Source organism: Theropithecus gelada, chromosome 5 (assembly GCF_003255815.1).
Source record: "Theropithecus gelada isolate Dixy chromosome 5, Tgel_1.0, whole genome shotgun sequence".
Taxonomy (NCBI): domain Eukaryota; kingdom Metazoa; phylum Chordata; class Mammalia; order Primates; family Cercopithecidae; genus Theropithecus; species Theropithecus gelada.
In genome coordinates this window covers 152,795,448-152,816,049 of record NC_037672.1, presented here as the reverse complement: position 1 = coordinate 152,816,049, position 20,602 = coordinate 152,795,448, and the positions used below count along the sequence as shown (strand labels likewise).

Genomic DNA, 20,602 nt, shown 5'->3' with positions numbered 1-20,602 from the left:
TTTTTGCTAAAGACAAATCATGTTAGGACTAGTTTACTTTATTTTATTTTGCCAAATTATTTGTATACAGTTCAGCAAGAATAGTTATTTTTTACATAGGCTTTTAAATTGCCTTTGGTGGAAATTTGTTCCATAGAAGGAATCTCAGATAAGACTTTTTAAAAGCCGAGTCCAGCCATGGATTCTTGCCATCAAGTATCTATGAGTTGGATGAATTTCCTCTCCACTTGAGGTTCCAAGATAAACCTGGAGCTTCTGGGCCTGTCAGAAAGTGACATTCTTTACTTACCACAGGTCAGAAACCCTGTACAGAGACTCTGTACACAAAATATGAGGTCAGTTTTTCCAAGGACATTATTGGTTTCATAAGCCAAGTTTGAGTCCTTAAAGGAAAGCACACCATTCCAGTAAAAGCCTTGGTAAAATAACCAATTTCCCCAACTGTGTCCTGTTACAAATGAAAACAGATTCTTATTGCACTTATGCAAATAACTGTATCAGCACAAGTTAAGAATACTCACAAATAGTTTCCAAATTCTGGAGAAATCAGGCAGAGAGAATTAACTATGCTCCACATTTTGTTCATAGGAGTATACTAAATTGTTAAAAGTTGTCAGTAGCTCAAAATAAAAGTTTTAAGACTCTGAAAAACAAAACAAAGGATCAGCAAACATTTTAAGTAAAAAGTCAAAAAGATTATTTGAGTCCATGCAGTTCATTCCTGTTCTGCTTAATACTCATGAACATTTTAGCTCTCCATGAGTACTGAAAGTTTTTCCTCTTCTCTGATGTTACAACCTCCAAAGTTATCAGAAACCTGCATTTAAGGGCACCTGTTAGAGTTTTATAGCTGATTATAAAAACACCTTCTAACAAGGACCAAAACATGAGAACAATTGTCCTTGGATGAAAAAAGTTTCTAGAGCAGACATAGTCAAAGACACAACTGACAAGGAAATTTGTTACCTTGGTGGTAAAAAATAATTTTAGCATAACGATTATGATTATTATTGATAATGTACACTAAGTCTTATCAGAATTACAGGCCTTTCCATTAATTCTGGAACACATACCAATAACATTTATATACAGCCCAATGAAAACTAAACACAATTTCATATTTGATAATGCTTCCTGTGTAATTTTTATACCAACTAAGCCAAATTATTTCATTTTTGGACTTTAGGGAAACTAATATCTTAAAGGATTAATTAGGTCAGAAAAAGACATTTATTATTTGATTTTAGAAAGATCATCAAATATCAAAAGTTTAAAACACTTGATATTATGAAATAGGATTACAGGTCATTGTAAAGTCATTCATTTAACCAAAGTGATAACTCAAGAATTTTTTTTTTTAAAAGAAAAAAGCTTCATTCTTTGAGAGAGGAGACTTAATTTTCCAAATAAGAAGCCTTAATAAAAACAGCATGAAGCCATTAAATTTGTTTTTCAAAATTTTGTAAACAATCTATAAAATTTAATCTTGACCATAAAATATAACTTCCATAAGCCTTTTATAACCTTTATGACCTTTATTAAGTAGTTAGTTAATGCTTCAAGAAAACCTTGTTAATCTGACACAGGAGTCAATATGCTGGTCTTGAATCATTGTGCCTTTGATGTTCATGATTAATTTATAGAGAAACTGAACTTATTTTGTCTCTTAATGTCACCCATTGCAATCTCACATGCCCACTTCTTCCTCAATAGGCACATGGCCTTGAGGAGTTGAATGGCTTTAATTTCTGGCCCTATGTCTCAAAAATGCATTTTATTTATTTATTTATTTATTTTTTATTGAGACAGAGTTTCACTCTATCACCCAAACTGGAGTGCTGGAGTGCAGTGGCATGATCTTGGCTCACTGCAGCTTCTGCTGAATGGGTTCAAGTGATTCTCATGCTTCAGCCTCCCAAGTTACAGGCATGCACCACCATGCTCAGCTAATTTTTTGTGTTTTTAGTAGAGATGAGGCTTCACCATGTTGGCCAGGCTGGTCTGGAACTCCTGACCTCAGGTGAACCACCTGCTCAGCCTCCCAAGGTGCTGGGATTACAGGTATGAGTTCCTGTGCTGGCCAGGAATGCATTTTATTTTGATTGGAGTCTGCTATGGGGCCTGAAGTTGAGGCTTTAATTGCTGTTAGTGTTTAAGATTTAGTAGGACTTGGTGTCCTTTTTAGACCCTGGAGTCAAAGCCCTGTAACTTAATGTCACAAGGACTATAAAAGCACATACAGGAAGATACATGGATGTAATAACCTTAATTTAAAAAAAATTTATCTCAGTGTTTTTCTTAAGCAAACCAAAACTTAATAATAATGTGACAACTGAACATATTAAAGTTTTTGGTTTTTTTAAAAATTAAATCTTTATTGTGACTTCCACTGACTATTAATGACATGCTTGGACTTTCTGGCTTGTCCTGAACACCTCTCCTTTCTTAAACAACCAGTCATTTTATTTTAGGACTAAATTTACCATATTATTTCTCTTTAAGCTGTCTTACCACAAAAAAACCTCTTTATTTTTATAATTTTCTATACATCCCTTTTTGTTTCCTTGTTCTTTTTAAATTGTGTTATACATAACCTTTAGATAAGCTTTAAATTAGACAAGATTTGTTTATCTTTATTTAAAAAGGACATACTTTTTTTTAGCAAGACTGTTTTTCTATAATACATATTTATTGGAAAATACCCACATAATGACATATCTATTATTAAATTAACATAACTTTATATTCTAAATTATGATAACTTTTCTACAAGTATTTATCCCTTACCTATTTTATTTTAATTGTTCACCTAGATTATTTATGAAAACTGCAACAGTCATGATTTAAAGTTATGAAACTGCCATTGCAAAAATATAACTGAGGCAGTAAAAAAGATAGGACCTAACTGACTGCATCTTGCTTCTAACCTCCAAGCTGTCCTTGTTCATTCCTGGACTTTGGGAGGAACTTAGTTTATTGTTTAGCTTTGAAACAAAGACAATAGCAGTCCTTTCCACAACAAACCTCCTTACTGCCTGTGGAATAGGCTACCTAAAGTTACAAGATTGGAAGTTATGGTAATCTTAGAAAATTTAAGCTGCAGCTATTTTCATTAAACCAATATCAGTATCTTATTTATTAAAAACTGCATAAGCAGCAATCATTCTGTTTGGGGCTAGGTTTATAGTTTTGTAAACTCTCTGCCAAATTTTCACATTTTATAGTGTTTGGCAGGGATAAGTTGAAATTGCCTGATTAATAAATATAAACAAAAAAAGTATGCTGGCAATTCTTAAGACATTTCTGATATTACTTTACCAGTAATTTTAAAGCTAGTTTTTTTTTTTATTAAAGATTTTACTTAAGTTACATAAACTTGAAAAATAATTCGACTATTCTTTTCTTTTTTCCTGATAAAATATTTGATTTAAACACTTTTATTTTTATTTAAGCCAATTAATTAGAGCCCTTTTATATATTTTCTGTAGTGAAACACTGTGTACATGACATATAAATACATAGACATGTTAGGTATGCCAATAAAGGTACATTTTACAGATTCATAAAGATCCTTTTATTATTTTTTTCCTATCTTAGACTTTCAGATTCTTGATAACCTGTTTTGCAATCCTAGGCAGTTTTTAGCTAAATAGCCTTAAATTTGCTTATTAAATGAAACAACTCAGTTGAAAATAAAATAGCAAACTTTATATCATAAGGTACAGAGAGAAAAAGTCTGTTGGTGCTAGAAGGAGATGCTTTTAATTTTCTTTGAGCCAAATCTAACCTAAACGTATAGAACTCTACCATAGTATTGTATAACGAGACCAGTTTTATTTAGATAGGGACTACCTATATTTTAACTGGCTCTCTAAGCTCTGAGCAGAGCTCACATTGAATCCTGGGTCTCCAAAAAAAGGTAGAATTATTTTGAGGTTAGACCATGTGATGCTTTTACAGTTCGCTTATTTTTTTTTAACAAAGACATTTCTGAGTGTCTAAATTACACTCTTCCTTAAAAACCCAAGAGAAGCCTCTGTTGCAATAACTATTTTAGTCAAAAGGTCAGATGAAAACAGAATTCAGTCAACTGAAGGGAAAAAAAAAAAAAAAAAAAAAAAAACTTTTGCTGAAAGAAATAGACAAAGTCTTAGGAGAGAAAAACAAAAAAACCCAAAAACCTGAAGGTCTTTTAAATACAAACATGCACCCATGCACACATACACACACACATCTTGGATGTTAACCTTTAATTTAGTTGACTTTGAACCATTGAGCTCCTTTAAAAAAATTCTTTTTAGATCTCATTACCATATTTCAGCTAGGACAAAATGCTGCTATTTCAGAAGTACAGCCATTGCTCTTTCAGTTTGGTCTGGCTGATAAAAAGGTGACTTTGTTATGTAAATAAAGCCCCTTTAGTAGTCAAAATCAAAAATCTTTCCTTTTTTTTTTTCCCTTTTGATTGCTATTTTCTTTCCACTTCAGAGGCCTTGTTCCCCATAATTTAGAGTTCCCCTTTGGATTTAACCAAGTTGGGACGTGCGTTGGAACCAAAATGTGCTGCTAACAGACCTAGCTTTTCAGGGCTGTTACCCCCTGAACCAGATTGGTCCTCTTGTGTTGCAGCTCCCTGGCACAGTGTGTCAGGGGCTCAAGATGCAGGAGGGGTCGGCTCCTACTATGCACCTGCCAGCTGAGATTAGACCCTAAGTATATTCTTCTAAGGGGGATACTTATTTAGAGCCACTACACATTTTAGGGAGCATTCCTCCCAGACACCCCCATGTGATTCTCAGTCACCTGAGAATGCCCCAAAAGGCTTAGGGGAGCAAGGTGCTCTATTTCTTTGGAGTGGAAAATTCCATACTCATGAGTTAGAGGATTCTGAGTTGGTCAAATCCAATGAGAGGAAGAACTAAAACACATACACGAACCCAACAAGACAGAAACAAACAACAAAACAGTTAAGCAAAACTAACAATGATAACACAAATTATATGATTTCTGAGCGCTCTAAGTTTAAGCAGAAATTAATACCAGCTGGTTGTTAATGCTAACTTTAGTTCTTTAAAAAGAATTTGCAAGAAAGAATCCCAAACCAGTTTTCTCACCTAGTGATGGGGACCAAGCTGAAAACTGCTCTCTGCCGATGCAGAAGCTGACAGGTTCACTTTCCTTGATGGAAGCGAGTGGAAACTTCCACAACAAAAGGAGTTTTTTTTTTTTTTTGAACAGTGAATGAACCTCAGACCCCCAAATGAAAAACAATGGATGATCAGGGATCCCTGGAGGAAAGAATTCCTGGACTTCAGCAATCATCCTATTGGTTTGGGCTATAAGGTGCCCAAGCTGGTACCAAGCACCGATAGGCTAGCTGCTGCGGGCCAGGTTGCCTTCACTCAGGATCCCTTTGTGGTTACCAGATGTCAATCAAGAAAAATAATGAGACAAGCCTCAATTATTTCAGGACTGCCCTGAGTAGACCCCAGCTTGAAGGGACCCAAGATATTTTCCTTTCACAGATTCAACCACTAAAGTATGTCTTAGATGTTTAATTTTCACACACTTTAGACAAAAAGAGGTTGAAATATAACATAAAATATTTAGGATTAGTCAAATGCTATCATGAGATGATAAAACGAAATCCTAAACTTGTATAGAACTGATATAGTCAATTTGCAATTTGGGCAAAAACATATTTTTGTTTCAGGAGACATTCACTGATAACCCAGCCCTTGGTTTCGTTGATGCTGGGATCATCTTTGCTATCCATTCACCAAAGACGGTGCCACAGTTTGATGGGTTAGGCTTGTTGTCACCTGTGGGAATGCACACAAGGGTAACCATCCGCCAAGTGAAGGTAAATACTGCAGAGAAGTCGAGTCTGAGGAAATTAGGTGGGGTAGTGAATGCCTCAAACACATAAGTAATGCTTTTCACTAGAAATTCCTTTCTCCCATACCTGTAAAACACCATTACAAATTCCAAAATTTCATTTCAGATCCTTTTCCTTTATCTGAAGGTACATGATTAGTGGAAACAGAAACTATATAAGTGAAAGCTGGGAAGCCTATCAAATCCAAAGTAACTTTACATTTCATTAGAAATGGAAAGGGTCATTAAGTATAAAAAGGTACCTAAGTTGCTGAGCCATGATTCTTCAATGAGACTATCTGGGAAGGAGAAAATTAGTGGGAAAAGCAGGAATCTTGGAGTCAGGCTGGTCTGGTAGGTTTCTGTTTGCCAGCCACTTACTTGCTCTGTAACTTTCTTTAACTAGCTTCCTGAATTTGCATCTCCTTTCTGCACAAATGGGACAGGGGTAATATTTTCCTTTCATAGTAAGGAAGTTTAAGTGAAGTACTGCAAAGAAAGCACTTATCATTGATAGACACAAGAGACAGCCAACGGCCCCTGGTGAAACTCCACCTTCAAGTCTAAAACAGTCTGAAGGCTGAAAAACTAGACTGCTTGTCTCAGATGAAGTCTGCCCTTTCCCACCTGATTCCTTCTGAAAAATGCCCATCTGCACATTGGGAGGAAGGGGTGGAGCCTTGGGAAGTTTACATTGTTTGCAGTGGGGAGGAGCCTGGCCTCTCCTGTATCTGTGTGGTGACCTGAGATTCAATCTGTGAGGTGGGAAACCTACCAGCAAGACTCTCTCTCACTTAGCTGAGAGTCATTTTTTTTTTTCCTTTTTAACCAATAAATTCCATTTCCTTACCCTTCTATGTGTCTGCGAGCCTCATGTTTCCTGGTCATGTGACAAGAGCTCAGTTTTAGCTGAACTAAGGAGAAAGTTCTGCAACACCGTGTTGCCTGGCACATAATAGTTGCTTGTTAAAGGATCTTTTTAAAATGTGATTTTGGTTGCTGTTTTGTAGGTGAGCTGATTACTACACTAATATAACATTTACATAAGTGATCTTTTTTTCCTTATATGAGTTGATTTTTAGAATACTCAATGTGTCTGACTTTATTAATTCACATTTGGGATATATGTTTAAGGATCACTATTATACTTAGCTTCAGGGAATTTCAGGTCAATAGAGTAGGCAAAATAGACAAATGTAACCAATTTTGGTTTTGGAAATCCAAGAGCTCTGAGAGTAAAATAAAAATGTGTATCAGCTTCTTGATGGAAAATTGATGTAAATAAATCTCCTGAACCAAGTATTTATCTTATCTTAAGACAGTTCATCAAGAATACCCTTGGGGAGAATGCAATCCTAACATCAAGCTGCAGAATTTTAGCAACTACAGCACTTCCGGTTGCTTGAAGGAATGCAAAGCCCAGCACATAAAAAAGCAATGTGGATGTGTGCCTTTTCTTCTTCCTGGTAAATAAAGACTAACTGCCCCCTTACTTAACTAGACAGTTAAGTGTTTCTTACAGGGTTACAAAAGGTCTGGGAGGAATAGAGTATTGAAATACAAATGGAATATTAAGTATTATTAAATGTAATTACAGATGCTGCTAACCCATTCACAGAAAATTATTATATTCTTAAGCCTGTTCCTTCTCTTTCCAGCCTAAAATGACAACTAGTGACAAAGTCATCAGAAGTTCAGTCCTAAATTTCTTTGAATTTTATGTTTATATTTACTTAATTTGAAACATAGCAAATCAACATGTCACTAAATTGTTTTCCACTCTTATGAAATTCTACACTGGAAAATTATCCACTTGCCAAGTACAACTTCGACGGACAAGTTTTACATTATAAAATCATAGCAGAGATTTCTGGAAAGGAAAATTGTTTTATCAGGGTGGGGCCCCAATACTTACTCCCAAAGGCTAAAATTTGATGGTCTCAAATATCTAAAACAGCACACCAAGTTTTTCTTCATTTTGAAAGAAAAATTAGATCATGGATATGTCTTACCAAGCCTGAAGATTTCACTGTTGCAAAGTTGTTTCCTTTGTAACTGTAAACTTACCTTCCGGGGCCTCCTTTTCATACAATTTGCAGCTTTTCCAGAACCATGGGTGAGAGGCAAGCATTCAAGGAAGCAATCGAGCAGGGTGAATAAGAGCTAGATCTCAACTAGGCCACTCATGCCAGCTCCACAATTTCTCCCCTAGGTGATCTTGAACAAGTGACCTAACCTCTCTACTCTGCTGTCAAATGGAGGAGAGGATAATAATTCCATCTTATAGGGTTGCTGTAAGAACGAAAGGGGTATGTAAGTGGTTCAAATAGTGCCTGGCACAGAATACAGTCTATATAAATGTCAGATATTTTTATTCAGGTCTCTTACATCCCCCTCCCACAGCATATCTAGAAAGATATATTGTAACACAATCTACCTGCCAAAATATTGTAACTGCCCAACGGGCTCACTTTGCCTGCTGCCTAGACAGAACTGATTTATCAAGACAAAGGAATTGCAATAGAGAAAAACTAATTCATGCAGAACTGCGTGCGGGAGGCTGGAGTTTTATTATGACTCAAATCAGTCTCCCTGAGTATTCTGAGATCAGAGTTTTAAGGATAATTTGGTGGGAAGGGGACCAGTGAACCAGTGAATCAGGGATTCTGATTGGTCAGATCAGAGGTGAAATGATATGGAGTTGAAGCTGTCTTTTTGCGCTGAGTCAATTCCTGGGTAGGGGTCACAAAACCAGATGGGCCAGATTTTTTATCTGAGTGGTTCCAGCTGATCATTGGAGGCAGGGTCTGCAACATATCGCAAGCACTGATCTTAGCTTTTATAATAGTAATGTTATCACTAGAAGCAATTTGGGGAGGTTTAGAATCTTTCACCCTCCAGCTGCATGACTCCTAAACATAATTTCTAATCTTGTGACTAATTTGTTAGCCCTACAAAGGCAGTCTAGTCCCCAGGCAGGAAGAGGGTTTGTTTTGGGAAAGGGCTGTTATTGTCTGTTTCAGAGCTAAACCATAAAAAACTAAGTTCCTCCCAAAGTTCAGCTAATGCCCAAGAATGAACAAGGACAGGTTGGAGGTTAGAAACAAGATGGAGTCAGTTACGTCAAATCTCTTTCACTGTAATCATTGTTTGAGATATAAATTTTGCAAACGTGGTTTCATTATTTTTCAGAGGTTTCCGGAATCATCACATCCTTCTTTCTAGTATCCAGATTATTGATCTCTGGCCCCTCCAAAAACTGCTGTTCTATGTAAAACTGCTGGCTCTGGCTTTGATTTCTCCTTCCTAATTTACTGGCAAAGTTACTGGAAAGAAGTCTGAATTGTTTCATGCAGAATAAGGTTTACAATTTTAAAATTTATTATTATTAAACAAAAGCCTACTGGCTAATGTGGACCAGAAACTAGGCAAGGTGCTACATAAAACACAAAGAATGATATCTGCATGATCTTTAAGATATATATCAAATGCATTCAGGAATATGATCTTATTTGGTTAGATTCTCACACATACCTTTAAGTCTACTGATATATGAATAAATGGAAGATTCTAAACGTTAAATTAATTCACTGAGGTAATTCCACTAACAATTTGAGGAAGCAATCTCCAAAATAGCTTTTCAGATATTGGTTATTTCCAAAATTTCATTGCTCTTTTTTGTTTGTTTGTTTTTCTTTTTGTTTTCTTTTTTGTGTTCCATCTACCATCTTTGTTTTTTTTTTTTTTTCTGAATTGTTCTTTATAATGGAAGAAATATTATTGCCAGAGCAAGAAATAATTCAGAAAAATGAGGCTTTTTCCTAACTCAGTGTTGGAGGTAGATTTTTTAAACTTATTTTATTTTATTCAAAAAGAGCACTTCCTTATAGTTAGTTAAACATTCCACAAATTGTCCACACATTGTAAGTGGACAATCTCGTTTGGTTATTTTTAAGATTACTGACTAAACATTGTGGCTAACTGTTGAGCCACATGGACTATAGCAATAGACAAATATTGTGTTAAGGCTAAGCGACTAAGGCTTTAGAATCAGCCCTAGGAGTAAACCCAGCTCTGATACATAGTGACTTTACTACGTATCTGACAATCTGACAATCTATAGTAGGTGCTTAACAAATATTGGTACTTACCTGCCCCCCTCCCATCCTACCTCTGGAATGGCAGTCTATCAGGAATGTGTGTGTGTGTGCGCGTGTGTGTGTGTGTGTAAATGGATAGAGGGAGCAGGATGGAAGATATACAGAATGTGCCAAGGTTCCCCTAACTGTGTGGTCTTGAGCAAGCCACTTTCTGAGGCTTAGTTTCTTTATCTGTAAAATGAAGATTCTCATATCGCAGGATTGTGAACAGCGTCAAATGAGATGACGACTGTGAACATAATTTTAAATTTGGAAACTACTCACATTTTAAAATTATTATTCCCACTTAAAGATTTTAGAATAATGTAGACAGACGGAAAGAGGTATGGAAAAAAACGAAAGCATTATTCTTCCTCCCAACACATATTTTCACTGAATACTAACTTGGTTCCATAGTTTTGCTTATGAAAGAATAAATGCTCATATAGATGAATGGGTGGGTGGATGAATGGATGGACAGATGTATGTAAGAAAGGTATTTTTGTCATTAGATCACTTATTTTACAAAATGTAAAGTCTCTATATGTTACACTTATTATTTTTAAGGAAATGGGATAGAATGCGACCTACAAAAGTACTTCAACTGTGTTTCTCCTGTACTTGGTAAGTGCTTAATTTACTTTTGTTTTCAGGATTTATATTAAAGTTGCTCAAAGTAATACAAGACATTAAGTCAAACTATGGATAGCCCAGAAATTAAACAGAATATAGTACATACGAGAAGATCTTTTTCTAAGTGTTCTTAAATAGTAGCTAACAAACACAGGCAGTACACTACAAACAAACAAAAACCCTCTGATACTAAGACACATCTGAATTTTCAAATTTTGTTCTTTTTTATAATCAAAATATCCTAGTTGTTTTTTTATTGTTCCACAAATAAAACATGTTTATTGTGAATAGTTAAAATACTACAGAATAGAAAGGAAATCACGTAAAAATAAGTAGAAATTTTATTACTGAGAATTCCTCTCACTGTTTGGGAGTAATCTTTCATTCATTCATTTCATTGTATGTACATGGCATATAAAATTTTTTCATAAATGTAATTATAACTGTACATGCCATATTTATTGGGGGCAAGTTGTTATTAAAGAGCCCACTCTTTTTTTTTTTTTTTTTTTGCTTTTACCTTAACCTGGAACAATTGCTAACACTTTAGTATATCCTACCATCACTTTCTCCACATACACATCTGCATATCACTTGAAGTCATGGGTTGTTTTATTAAAACAGAATCCCAGTATATACCCTTCTACACAACTTGCTTTTCTAACCCATTGTGGAAATATCTCCAGGATAGCAGGAATAGATTGAAAAGGTTCTTTTCAACGGTTGTAAAATATTTCAAGGTATGGCTATAGGTAGAAGGAATCTTTTTTTATGTAGACCACAGACTGAACATGCAAAAGCCATATTACTAACCAATAGACTTGAAATGATGTTGCCAGATTTCTTCTGATTCCTTATCCCTGTTGGAGGCTGGAGGGAGAGCTTGGAGAAAAAAACCATGCATGCAGTTCAGCAGGGACTGTTGTGGGATAAGGGGGTCAGAAGAGTGTGTGTGTTTGTGTGTGTGAGAGAGTATTATGTACATGAGAGTATATGTATGTGTGTGTGTGTGTGTGTGTATGTGTGTGTGAGCTTATGTGTGTATGGGATTGTGTGAGTGCATGTGAGTGTAGGGGAAGAGTGGTGGTCTTTACCAGCAGTGCTAAAGAACTAGCAGATGCATGCAAAAATTATCTCCCAGAGAAGTCAAAGTTAGAGTCTGAAAAACAAACCCAAAGTTTGTCAGTTACCGGGAGGTCTTGGTAAACAACTGGTTCATGAGAACAAAGGGTTTCAGTATCAAAACCAAAGGAAAAACAAGAACCTGAGTATCTAGCTTGGATGAGGAGCAGTGAAAATGGGCACTGGGAGGTGGTCCAAAGGGAAGCTGGAGACAAACACTACCTGCTGCAGGGACTTTTTTCCAGTATGCATTTGCATGGATAGCCTGGTTGCTCTGAAGGAGCCAAGAGAGAACACTGAATGGAGAACCTCAGGGGTTGATTTGGAAGTGACCGGACCAACAGAAATAAGAGACTGCAAATACCCAGGAGCACATTTCATACCACTGTATGTTGAGAGAAATCTGAAGATGTTTAGTGTAAACCTGAGACATTGGTTTGCAGGGTTGTTTGACTGTCCCTCTCAAAGTGACATGGGGTCACACACTTTCCATCTTTCTTCTGTCCAAATATCTGATATTTTACAGAAATAGACCCAGATACTTCCTGAAAATAATTTCTTAAATCCAGTAAAGATCCCAATCCAGTGACTCAATGAATTCAAAGATAAAAACTTCCAGGCCTTATATTGTGTCTCCTCTGCTACATTCAGAGTAACATATAAACACCATTTGTTGTTGGTAACCACTTTTTTTTTAACATTGAAAGTGAAATGATAAACTTTATAAAACTATCCTACCCATGATGAAATATTTCTCTTCTCTGAATTCCCTGTCCTGATTTTCATTTCAGACCACATTGAACTTAAGGAGTTATGTACAGTGGGAACACATAACTCTAGCTGCCCTGTTTCTTGTGAAGAAACAGAATACCCTGCCACTATTTCTTATTCCTCTTTTCCAAGTCAAAAAGCTTTGAAATATCTTTCCAAGAAGTTGAATCAAAGCCGGAAATACATCAGGTAATCTTACTAGCTTTTTAAACTACTGATAATTAACATAGATTTTTTTTTTCTTTATTGAAAACCCTCAAAGACTTAGGAAATGAAATTCTGATCAATCAAGGGAGGCAATAGCTTTTTTCACTGAACTAACAATGAAACCATAGAATTTTAAAAGTAGATAAGATCATATCGTTCAACTCCTTACTTTAATTGTGTGAAGAGGAAAATGATGCTTGTGTGAGTAATTTGCTCATGATCAAACCTTTATTGCCCAAACTGGGGAAAATAATAATGTTGACTGATAACAACGGATGCCTTAAAATGTGAAAATTTCCTACCTGTACGTTATACACTTTGAGTCTTCTAATAACTGTACAAGGTAGATGAAACAGAAATTAATATTCTATTTTTACAGAAGAGGAAACTGAAGGACATCGTATTTTAAATGGTTCTGTGAAGGTAGTCAGGGGCCCAGAAAGAAGTTATGCCCGAGAACTTTGATGCTGGTCCCCATGTCTTTGCAACCCAAACACATGATTCCATGTTCCCTGATTAACTGAGAATTAAATTAGTCCTCTTTCTGCTATACCATACTGCCTCTTAAAAATTACAAATCAAACTTCATAAATAACTCTTTGTTTTTTAACAGGGAAGCAACTTTAGCATTTCTCTGTGTTTCTTCTTTGTAGTTTTAGGACTAGGACATGAAGCAGCAATATATATAGTATACTGGTGTTTGTAGTTATATCTATTAAAATAAAAATATGTTAACTAAGGTTGATGTACATTTTCATAGATGTGTACATAATTTGGAAAGCATGCTTTGATTCCAATGTTAGCCTTGTACTTACTTTAATAAAATAAAAAAAAAATTCCCATGTAAACACCAAGATAATAAAGTGGTCTTTACAGATCAGAAAGAAAAAGGATTTTCATCAAAACAGGGCTAATGGAGTGATTCCAAACAGCAGATAAAATGATAAACAGCTGTAAAATGTACAATTATGTTTGTTTACACTTCCAACTCCAGCACAGACATCTATTTATATATTTTGTTTTAATGTGGGAAACTGATTTGCTTTTAATATTGTTCCTGATATATTTAAATATGACTTAGAAAAACATTTCCTGTGTCTTTTGGTTGATGGAAATCTCCTGAGTTTCATAATTATTTAATATGCAGAGAAAGTAGGCATGATTTTGGAGACATACTGGTGAATCAGAAAAGAAAGCCATGTATGAAACAAGAGGATCTTAGGGAATGCTGTTTTTTTCTTTTTTCCCCCCAAAAACTCAGATTATTCTTGAAACAGGAGAGTTCTCTGATTTCCCCTTGCAGAATGTGCAGAAGGGGTGTGGCTTGCCTGTTCGGTGTCCTCTCAGCTCAAACTCCTATGGAGAGCATGCAGAGGGGCAGGTGCAGAGGCCGGGGGAGCGCTTTGGGCTCCTGCCCCATGATAGTGTCTAGGGGTGGGTGCCTGCAACCCTAGGGTTGCAAAGCTCTTTCAGCTTTGCTGTCTACATATGGCTGGAGGTTTAATCAACTCAATGGACCCTCTGCCTTATCATAAAGGCAAGGGCCAGTGTGACAGCCTTCTGTATCCCAAGTTCTTGCCCAGTGTCCCAGAAGAATCGGATTACACACGGGCTCGAAGGATGAGTGCAAGATTTTATTGTGTAGTGGAGGTGGCTCTCATTGAGATGAATCAGGAGTCAGAAGGAGGGATGGAGTGGGATTGCGATCTTTGCGTGGAAGCAGGCAGCCTATGGCTAGACTCTTCTCTCTACACCCCCGGCTGAATTCCCCTTGGTGTTCAGATGTGCCTCCTCTTCTCTCTTTCTCTGCCGCATCATTTTGCCATCACTGGTTTGTTGATCTGCTGGTCTGCTGGTATCTTCTGGAGCTTGGGGTTTGGGTTTCATATGGAGGCAGGATAAGGGGTGTAGTAGGCCAAAAGGCAACTTTTTGGGTGCAAAAACAGAAATGCTTGTTCTCATTTAGAGCCACTTTATCCAGGCCTGAGGGTGGGTCTTTGCTAGGGAACTGCCCTTTTCTACCCAGTATTTTTCTGTTTCCTGTCCATATAATTATGAATAGTTCTCCAATTAATCTTATCACATAATGTACATGTAGGGACCTTACATGGTTTTAAATAGTGGAGGCCATTACCAGGAAGACTAAGGTGAGCAGCTGAACAAAGGTGGCTGGATTCAGGGATTGTTCAGCTCCTACATAGAGACAGTTAGAAGTCACACATATAATTAAATAACTGGTTTGTGCAAAGGTACTGGAAATCAGAGAGTGGTAAATCAGAAAACAGAAATGCAGTTTGTCAGGACGGCAAATGTGAAATATTAGCAGCAGTCATTTTAAAAGAAGCAACCCCTAACTTAATCATGAAGCTGCATGTGTGTCTTCCTGGGACAGAAATAAATGCTACTTCATGGTCAATCCAGGGCCTCACGAGGCTGCTGCTGGACCTCAAAATGTTGAGAGGCTTAGCTTCACCATAGCAGGCAGTGTGGAGTTTACCATTGAAGATAAGGGTAAATTGTGTCTGAAGTTAGGCCAACCTCATCAGTAAAACAAGTGAATTTTTAAAATTGTTCTGTTTGAACTTAACAAATTTTGAAATAAAAATTGTATAAAATTATTTCCTTTATGCCAAATTAATTAATTCCTCTAATGTAGCACTCCTGTTCAAGCATCTGGAAGCTCTTTAAAAACTATCTTGTGATAGAATAAAAAATTTAGTTTTTATTTTATAATTGTGCCTCTCCTGACACAAACAAATATTTTTGGAGTTAAATCCTGTTAAATCTTGAACAACTTCACTATTGCCATGAGGCACAGATTCAGTGAGACACAAACGATTGGACAAAACAACTGCCTGAGAGAAGTTGAGCAAATATCACAATGTTTTTGCAGGGGAATAATTTATCTTCTCTCAAAATCGCAGGTGGATAATGCTTGGAAATGATTATGAATGTTGTGCTTGGGAAATTAAACAATATTATCAGTGCACATGCAAATTAGGAGCACAATGGAGGCCAAAGAGATTGGAATATTACTAAAATTTCTGGACTTCCAAGACAACTTTATTATGTCCATTACTTTGGGAACTGGTTTATCATTTGTAAATATTACTGCAGTCCCTGATTATCTACTTAAACATAGTACATTCTCCTGTTACTCAGGGTTAAACCAGTGGAAATTAAGTAAACATATTAATGATATATTTTGAATTAAGTATATTTGTAATTATTGATTTCAAAAATTGTAAACATTAAGGAGAGTGATTTACAGCCATGTTCCTTAGGTGTGTTAAAGGTCACCACATAATTTAGGAAACTCTGCTGATAGTATCCATTCTTAATGGATACTATTATTATTATTGCCATTTTAAAATCAGAAGGTGCTTGGTTTCAGATTCAGCTTATAACACTGAGAGGGTAATATTGATCCATTCATTTATTGGTTTTCATCTTTAATTTGCTCCCTTATTTGTCCGTTTTACATATAGGTAATGAACAACTTATTATTTGTTAAGATTCAGGAGTAGTCTAGGCATTAGGGATACCTCGGTGTACAACAGATAAAAATCCTGCCTTGCTGTGCTTCTGTCCACTGGGATGGAAATGGGTGATCACTGTATGTAGTCTTGTCGGATGGTATAAAGCACTGTGAGGGAGTGGCAGCAGAAAAGCAGCCTGGGGAAGCCAGGGTCAGGGAGGGTTGTTCTCAGGTCTGTGGATTATTATCAGAAAAGTCCTTCCTGACAATACTTGTTGAAGTGGGAGTACATTAAAGTTGGAAACAGAAAGACCAGTTAGCAAGCTATTGCAAAAATCCTGGTGAGAGGTCATGAAGGCTTGGGCAAAGGTGGTAGCTTTGAATTGGGTGAGAGGTCGTAGGAGTCCAGATATATTTTGAAGGTAACACAGAAAATGGGATTTCCTGATGGACTGACTATGGAGTGTGAAAATTTACACTGTAAATAAGGGAAATGTGAAGGATTTGACTTAGAACATGTTAAAGTTGGAACATCTATTGGACATCCAAGTAGAAATATAAGAATGAACTGAATATATTATTGAAGCTCAAGGTAGGGGTCTGGGCTGGAGACAGAGAAAGTGAGGGCTTCCAAGACCATGGAACGAGCTATTAATATCATTTTAAAAGATGTTTAGCCACTCTGGTCATGTATAAAGATTTCAAACAGCCATTAAGAAAACAGAGTCTTTGCCTAAGTATACTAATGACATATAGTTAATAATTAGTATTCATTGAACACCCAATATACTTCAGGCTCTGTGTCAATTTTGCATATACATAATTTAATTTCACTTCACTACCACTCTGTGAGCGCAACTCTAAAATCCTGACTACTCATGAGGAAACCATGACTCAGAAAATACAATGTGATTTCTTGAAGGTCGTGTAAGTAACAAAAGACAGAACCAAGATTTGAATGAAAACCAAACACACATTTAAATGTTTGTAAATACTTTATTCAGTAGATATTTACATTTAATGCCTTTTTCTAGTTTCTCAGGAATGAGGTACAGAAAAATTATTGGGGAAAAATATTTTTTCTTAAAAACCAACATGACAAAATGCCTTCTACATCCTGCTAATGGTGCTTAATATTAAAAACAATCCTGTGTCCAGTTTAACATGAAATAGCGTATAAAACAAAAATGAATATTACTTTTATTAGATGGGAATTAAAAGTAATGCTGACAGTCTTAAGCTATATTAACTCTATTTTTTATCCCTAGAGAGAATCTTGTAAAAATTGAAATTAACTATAGTGACCTAAACTATAAGATAACCCAGCAGCAAAAGGCAGTGAGTGTGCCTGAGTTACTTGGTAAGTGTTATTTAATTGCTCCTTATCATTATTATTATTATTATTTATTGATACAGAGTCTCGCTCTGTCACCCAGGCTGGAGTGTAGTGGCGTGATCTCGGCTCACTGCAAGCTCTGCCTCCCGGGTTCACGCCATTCTCCTGCCTCAGCCTTCCGAGTAGCTGGGGCTACAGGCGCCCGCCACCACGACCAGCTAATTTTTTGTATTTTTAGTGGAGACGGGTGTCACCATGTTAGCCAGGATGGTCTCGATCTCCTGACCTCATGATCTGCCCACCTCGTGATCCACCTGCCTCAGCTTCCCAAAGTGCTGGGATTACAGGCGTGAGCCACCGCGCCTGGCCTAATTGCTCCTTATTTTTTTAAATTTTTATCAGTTTTTTTCTTTCATATTTAAGATTTAGCTTATCAATGGAGGACAAGAATTCAATTAAACTTGTCATTCAGCTGCTATTTAAATCTGTCATATTTCCACTTCCTAGAAAACACTGTACAACCTCACATGGACTTTTATAAAGAAAAGGCTGGTGGTGTTTCATCTCCACTCACACTCACATCAAACTTTACCATTAGATCCCTCATCAAGTGACTCTTGTAGAATGTTTCATCTATCCTACACCTGGGTAAATGTCAGCCACCGTATACCTCCACACAGGGCTCTATCCCAGAGTGGCTTAAAAAGAAGAACCTGAGAAAGCAAAATTAGGCATTTCATTTACAACCACTGCCTGCTCGCTTGCCTTCTCCACACAGTCCCTAATAAACATAGTGGCTGATTTTCTAGGTCTCACCGCATCTTAGAGGAAGCCGTGTGGGAGACAGAAGAAGGGCTTAGACTCAGGCAAAAGTGACAGCAGTCAGACATTGCAGCTGAGACCCTGAATATGGAGGAAATATGTCAATTTGCCAAAGCTCTTGGAGAAGCCTATACTTCATTATTGCACTTTACAAAAACAGAATGGTCCTAAGAATGGCCTAGGGCAATGAGATAATGGCTAATAATGTAATCTATTTATGAAAGTGGTGCTGGAGTAGTCAGATTCAGAGACAGAAAAGTAAAAGAGTTGTTGCCATGGGCCGAGAAGAGGAAGAATGAGGAGTTCAAGTTTAATGCATACAGTTTCAGTTAGGGAAGATGAAAACATCCTGGAAATAGATAAAGATGATGGAATGGCTGCATAACAATGTGAAGGTACTTAATGCCACAGTACTGTATACTGTGGTTAGTATGGTAGTTTTTATGTTTTATATATTTTATCACAATAAAAAAGCACAAACAGTAAATATAAGTATCAATTTTAAAATATCAAAAAAGGCAATGTTGTGTTAATATATTTTGGTTAAAACCAATATTATGAATGCATAAAAAGAAATACAGTTTTGACACTTGATGTCAAAACTTGCTTGGAAATTAATTTTCTGGAAAACATCATCATCCAGTAGTGCCATCTGGATGACACTTTTCTGCTCTTCATTTAACACCTAGAAGTGAGTTTGTAATTATCTAGAATCTCTAATGAATTTACCTAGATTTTATATCCTCCAAAGTCTTAGAGTTATATGTTTGGAATCAGATTTTATGTTTGCTTTTCTTCTCTGCTTTTTATGGTGAGTTGTAGGAATATTGCTTTGATATTACCAATTGCTATTAACTTATTCATAGCAAATGCTAAAAAACAATTAACCAATCTTCATCTCAGTTATGATGATATTTTGCTTCAACTAATTTAACTTCTGATAATATTTGTTTTTTATGAAAAATAATGACATTGAATCTTTACTGGTTTTATTACAGCAGATCTTGGTGGTCAGTTGGGTCTATTTTGTGGGGCCAGTCTGATCACGATCATAGAGATTATTGAGTATCTATTCACCAATTTCTACTGGATATGCATTTTCTTTTTGCTGAAGATACCTGAAATGACCCAGTGGACTCCTCCACCTCAGAATCATCTGGGAAATAAAAATAGGATAGAGGAGTGTTAATGGTCATTTAGAATAAAATAATTTGCTTTTCTCTTCATGATACCTTCAGATTTATCATGACTAATTCATTGTTATATCACTTTGCCATAGTTTCGAGAGTTCAATAAAAGCCATTAAAGATATATATCTCTTCATAAATATTTCTATTTGTCTTTATCTGCATATATGTGTGTGCGTGTGTATATATATATGAAATAAAGAAATAGGAACTATGTTTTTCACCTTTGTGTTCCCTGCACCTAGAACAGTAAAAATTATATAAAAGACATCTCATAAATGTTTTTCAATGAAAGAATATTGGTGTAGTGAAAAAAAGACATTATTTATGACTAAATATGCAAACTAGACCCAATAAACTATACATGAGGAAACAAAATATTTCTTTATTCAAGAAATGGTATGTATAATTTATGCTTTATAAAGTTTTAAAGAATTTTTATTTTCATTAAGATTCAACATATTTTTTTTTTTTCTATTTTATGTGGAGTGTTCTATTGTAAGTGACTTTTGGAGGGACAGAAATCTATGTTTCCCATACCTGTGGTACTTAACATCTATCTAATTGAAAATAAAGTTATATGTATGCTATCTTGAAAATACATGGCATTTTCTCATTTTTTCCCCAAGTACTTCTATTTACATATTTAGTCCAGAGGGAAATTCAGGAGTTTCGGTGTTCTCTCTCCCCTTCGGGTAATAGATCTACTTTCGGTCTCTCAGAATATTCAATTAAAGGTGACTTTTAGATGAATTCTCAAACATATTTAAGAAATAATAATAAGTCAAAGAATCTTTCCCCTAATTTATTCTCGATGGTATTGCAATTTCTTCCAGATGTAAGAGAATAACTCCTGAAAGTCTTGATATTGTTTTCCAGCTTAATGATAAGCAAGTACTAGTTCCGTGAGAATGAGGCCAGTGCAATTTGATGGTACTAACATTAGGAATATGAATATCTTATAACTCAGAAATCCCAATCTTGGGTAAATGGGTAAATACTCTGGAGAAATTCTCCCACCGATGTGGCA

At 36.0% G+C, this 20,602-nt stretch overlaps 1 protein-coding gene across 1 annotated transcript in view; it reads left to right on the top strand.

The window, feature by feature from the left end:
• The window catches only part of ASIC5 (acid sensing ion channel subunit family member 5), a 36,425-nt gene extending 16,719 nt beyond the window's left edge, over positions 1–19,706 (top strand). Inside the window, exons 5-10 of the mRNA XM_025386639.1 lie at positions 5,714–5,863; positions 7,196–7,343; positions 10,584–10,640; positions 12,563–12,731; positions 17,496–17,587; positions 19,384–19,706. Of these exons, the coding sequence (XP_025242424.1) occupies positions 5,714–5,863; positions 7,196–7,343; positions 10,584–10,640; positions 12,563–12,731; positions 17,496–17,587; positions 19,384–19,574 (807 nt within the window). The 3' untranslated portion in view covers positions 19,575–19,706. The remainder of the gene's footprint in view (positions 1–5,713; positions 5,864–7,195; positions 7,344–10,583; positions 10,641–12,562; positions 12,732–17,495; positions 17,588–19,383) is intronic.
• The last annotated feature ends 896 nt before the right edge of the window (positions 19,707–20,602 follow it).